Source organism: Equus przewalskii, chromosome 20 (assembly GCF_037783145.1).
Source record: "Equus przewalskii isolate Varuska chromosome 20, EquPr2, whole genome shotgun sequence".
In the NCBI taxonomy this organism is placed as follows: domain Eukaryota; kingdom Metazoa; phylum Chordata; class Mammalia; order Perissodactyla; family Equidae; genus Equus; species Equus przewalskii.
Genome location: NC_091850.1, coordinates 10735116 through 10739113, shown reverse-complemented (window position 1 = coordinate 10739113; position 3998 = coordinate 10735116). Strand labels below are relative to the sequence as shown.

At 60.3% G+C, this 3998-nt stretch overlaps 1 protein-coding gene across 1 annotated transcript; it reads left to right on the top strand.

Moving 5' to 3' along the window:
- Positions 1–350: 350 nt before the first annotated feature.
- On the top strand, positions 351–3624 carry LOC139077907 (uncharacterized). The gene is made up of 2 exons (XM_070587497.1): positions 351–582; positions 1220–3624. Exon 2 carries the CDS (start codon positions 1979–1981, stop codon positions 2747–2749), a length of 771 nt encoding a protein of 256 aa, XP_070443598.1. The 5' UTR covers positions 351–582; positions 1220–1978; the 3' UTR covers positions 2750–3624.
- Positions 3625–3998: the final 374 nt, after the last annotated feature.

Here is a 3998-nt window from a genome sequence, read left to right as displayed (position 1 = left end):
AAACAGCAATCAGAGTTGAGGACAGAGGAGGATCAGGGTATGAATCCCTGGGAACTAGATCAAATTCCTGGGAGAACTTCAGACTTTCGAAGGCCATGAGATAGCTGGCTTCAAACCAAGAATCCAGGAGACGCAAGGAACCCGGTGACCTCTGGCTTCCAGGGGGAAGACATAGAAAACTAGCTTAAGGTCTCGAAGGCCCAGGAGGGTAGAGGGGAGGGAGACGTAGGCTAGAGGGTGGGGGAGGGGCTCTGGTCCAGCCTGCTCCCCTGCTGTCCCCTCCGCAGCCCTCAAGAGCCCTTTGTGACAAGGCCGCACTTCTGTCATGGGGGCCTGGGGTAATAATCTCCAAGCCACTCCCAGAATGAGTTGCCTGAGGGCAGCACTGCATTTCTGACATGCAGAATCCTCTCATGTTTCTGAAAAGCCTCTTTGCTACCTGGCCGAGCTCCAGTTCCACTTCCTGGGTGATTGGGACCATCCTCCCCTTCCTGTGTGGACTGGCTCTTCCTCCTGCGCCTTCCCTCCCTGCAGAGGAATCCATCCTCGCGACCACCTTGTGAACGCAGAAACATAAGGAAGGTAAGAAACCCTGGGCAGAGACCCACCAGAAGATGAGTCTCTCTTCTGTTCTACTGTCATTTCCAAGATTCTGAATCAAAGTAGAGGGACTCCGGAACTGGCAGAGAATACAACATCCCTCTTCCACGGACAAGCAGGATGCTGAGTGGGATCTGCGTGGGAGGACGGGTCTTGAGCTCTGGTTCCCCCCACCGCCTTCCTGGGGGAGGCGTCTTGAGCAGGCCTTTCCTCTGTCGGGGCTGATCTGAGGGCAGTGCTGAGCCCCCGAGAGCCTCCAGGCAGGGTCTGGAGTGGGGCTCGGGCCTCGGGAAGCAGAGTCCTCCCCGAGGAAGCTCAGAGGCTTCTGGACGTCTGCGAATGTGCGTGATTCTTGAACAGAGGAACAGTGACGAAAGAAATCCATGGTGGGTCTCACATAGAAAATCATCCTTCCTCACGTTCTCCAAAGAAGGAAGACACCAAAGATCCGTTTCACGTTCTAGTCTCCACTTCAAAAACGAGTAAAAGGAAAGAAACACCCCCGGGCGCCAGGAGCTGAGTGTAGGCAGTCGTCTTCCTCATAAACGCTAAGTGTCCACGGCTGGTCCAGAGATAGGAGAGGGAGCCCCCACAGCTGCTTCTTTTTTCTTCATTTCAGCGTCAAGTGGAGCCCAGAGGGAGAGCAGCAGGAGCAGGAAGAAAAGGGGTCCTCCCAAGAAGTCCTCACCCAGCCCCGTGCCCCAGAGCTGGCCCCCATCTCCTGTCCCTGAGCGCCCAGCTCCACGGGCTCGAGGATGCCAGGGGCAGAACCCGTCCCTCAGGAAACAGAACACTCAGGGAGGTTTGCGGGAGGGAGACGAAAACCTGAGGACTTGCCACATTCTGTGCTGGGAACCAGGGCCGGGGCCAGGAGGGGCCTGGAACAGGGTCTCGTCCAGCCGGGGCACGTGGGCTGTGGTGGAGGTGGAAGCGCGTGGTCAATGACATAGCTCAACCCATCAGCAGCCTTGCCAGCCCCATCAGGGATCCGGTGGCCTTGGACACTGGTGCCCGGGTTCGACAGTCTGACCTCCACAGACTCCCCTAAAGGCACAGTGCACGCAGCCTCCTGTAAGAGCCCTCTCCACCGCCCCTGCCCCGCTTTCAGTGCTGTGACCCAGTCTCCTGATTTCTAGCTCCCAGAGCTGCTGGGAAGGGCCTGGCAGAAGTGCGGGGCCAGGTGTCGCTTTCGCACAGGTAAGGGATCTTGCCCTTCTCTCCCGGACTTCTTGCTCCCAGAGTCTCTGGTGTGGCCCCAGGGCTGCAGGCAGCTTGGGGCTGAGCTGGGAGGGGAGCCACGGGGACAGGGGTGGCCAAGGCTGCGGTGAGGCAGAGCAGGAGAATTTGGTGAAGTGGGAGGTGGGGCCATGGAGGGCCTATGGCTCCCAAGGGGCCACCCCCGCCTGGACTGCCCTGCTGTCCCGGGCCCCTCTGCTCCCGGCTGCAGCTTGTGCCTCCTGGCTCCCGCAGCTCCCCAGGGAGGCTGTCTTCCAAGGGATGCTCCCATCGCTCATCATGTCAAGGCTACCCTGGGGAGGCGAGCAACACAGCATACGCCAGAGCCCAGCAGCCACGCGGAAAGCCTGTGGCAGGTGCTACTCTCACCATGACTCCAGCACATTCCCTGGGGCCTCTGACCCACACCCCTATACCTCTGGCCTCCACCCTGCCGGCGGAACCTCCAGCTGACTTGACCAGAGATCCCACGGAGCATCATCTCCTGCATGAGCACAGTCCAGCTCACTCCTCTTGGCCATTTCCCAACTCAGGCCACGGCCGCATGAGCTGGCGCGTCGAGTTCCTCTCGCAGTGGCACATGATCAAGGTCTTCTTGTTCTTCCCCGGGTCAGCGCACCTCCAGTCCCAGCAAGGGCACCTGTCCTGCCACCGACCAGTGGCCTCATTCCGGGGAGGCCCCACACACAGGGAGGGAGAGACGGAGAGCCCCTCACTTGCCAACCCTGATGCGCCAAAGCTGCTCAAGATGGAAATCAGGAAAAGAACACAGACGAAGGCCTGGGAGAAAGAAGAACAAGACGCCCCAGGCAGCCCTCAGATGCTCGAAGCACCCAGTATCACGTCTGGGCTGAATGTCCGCTGGCGCCCACCCTTCCCGTCCTTGGAGTCGGCTGAGCTGAACTCAAAGTGAGGCTCAACCCTTGGCCCTTCCACGGTCTACTTTTCCTCCTCTGCCACCCGTGATTCCGGCACCCGCTTGAAGGCCGACAGTGCAGAGTTCTCGGGAAAACCTCTTGAGCCCCACCCAGGAGAGAAACATAAGACTTTGACCACAAAAGCATCAGTTCCGCGCCTGGCCCCTCCCCTCCCTTCAACTTCCCCTGTGAGTGAGGAAAACCAGAAGGCCCCGGGAGGGACCCTACCTGGCAATGGCTGTGGGCCCTCCGAGGCCTCTCTGATGGACAGCAGGGCCGGCCGCCTTCTCCGAGCTTCGCATTCAGCCTCTCGGACAGAAATGGGCAGAGCGGGACGGTCGTGGGGGCCGAGCAAGGCCGTCTACACCTGAGTCCAGGGTCAGCAATGGCCAGGAACGAGCCTCTGAAAGAGAGTGGAGGTGGGGCGTCACCAGAGCCCTGCCGTGGGGTGGCAACACTGGAGGGCGAGTCAGGGTCCCAGTCTTGGAGCCAGGTCGGAGGAACAGGAGACGCCCTCGGGACCAAACCCCTCCAGGCCCTGCCGGAAAAAGAAGAGGTTTTTCACGTCAGCCCTCTCAGAAAAATGTTGAGACGCTCCTGCCCTGCCTGAGGCCCAACAAGGAGGAAGCACCAGAGGAGCCCCTTGCAAAGGCAAGCCCGCGTCAGCCACCGCCCAGAGCCAGGCACGGGTCACACGCAGCTCGGCGTCGGATGGCAGGGCTGTTCAGGCGCCATCCACAGTATCATCCTTTGTTGGCTTGGGGACAGACTGGCTGCTCGCCAAGCACTTTGCCTTCTCGACCTCACCCTCTGTGCTGATGGTGCCTTCCAACCCCGATTTCCCCCAAATACATGTTTTTTTCCCCTGAGACCTGGTGGCCTCCGTCTCGCCCTGCTAGGGGTAGAAGCAGGGTCAGGCTCCGCCCTCCCTGAGTGTCTACTGTGGCTTCCAGAAGGGGCAGGGCCATGGGGGGAGGCTGACTGCAGCGTGGCTCACGCGCCCTGGCCCCAACTCCCTCATTGCACGCGAAGTACCCATCACGCCATCCTTACAAAAACAAACGGAAGCTTTAGGCTATTCCCAGATGAGCAAAACCTCTAGACCCCAGCCCAGGATGGGCCCCACCCGTCCTCTCCTGCGTTCTCTGGCCCTTGAGCTTCTGGGGCTGTAGGGAGGGGGTTTGCAGAGGCTCCGGGAAGTGTAGAGACAGAGTCACAGGTCACAGGGCGGGGAGGGGAGTGTGG

What these genes read in the sequence shown, in the direction of transcription:
- LOC139077907 (XM_070587497.1), top strand. Translation starts at nt 1,979, where the DNA reads ATGGCTCCCAAGGGGCCACCCCCGCCTGGACTGCCCTGCTGTCCCGGG.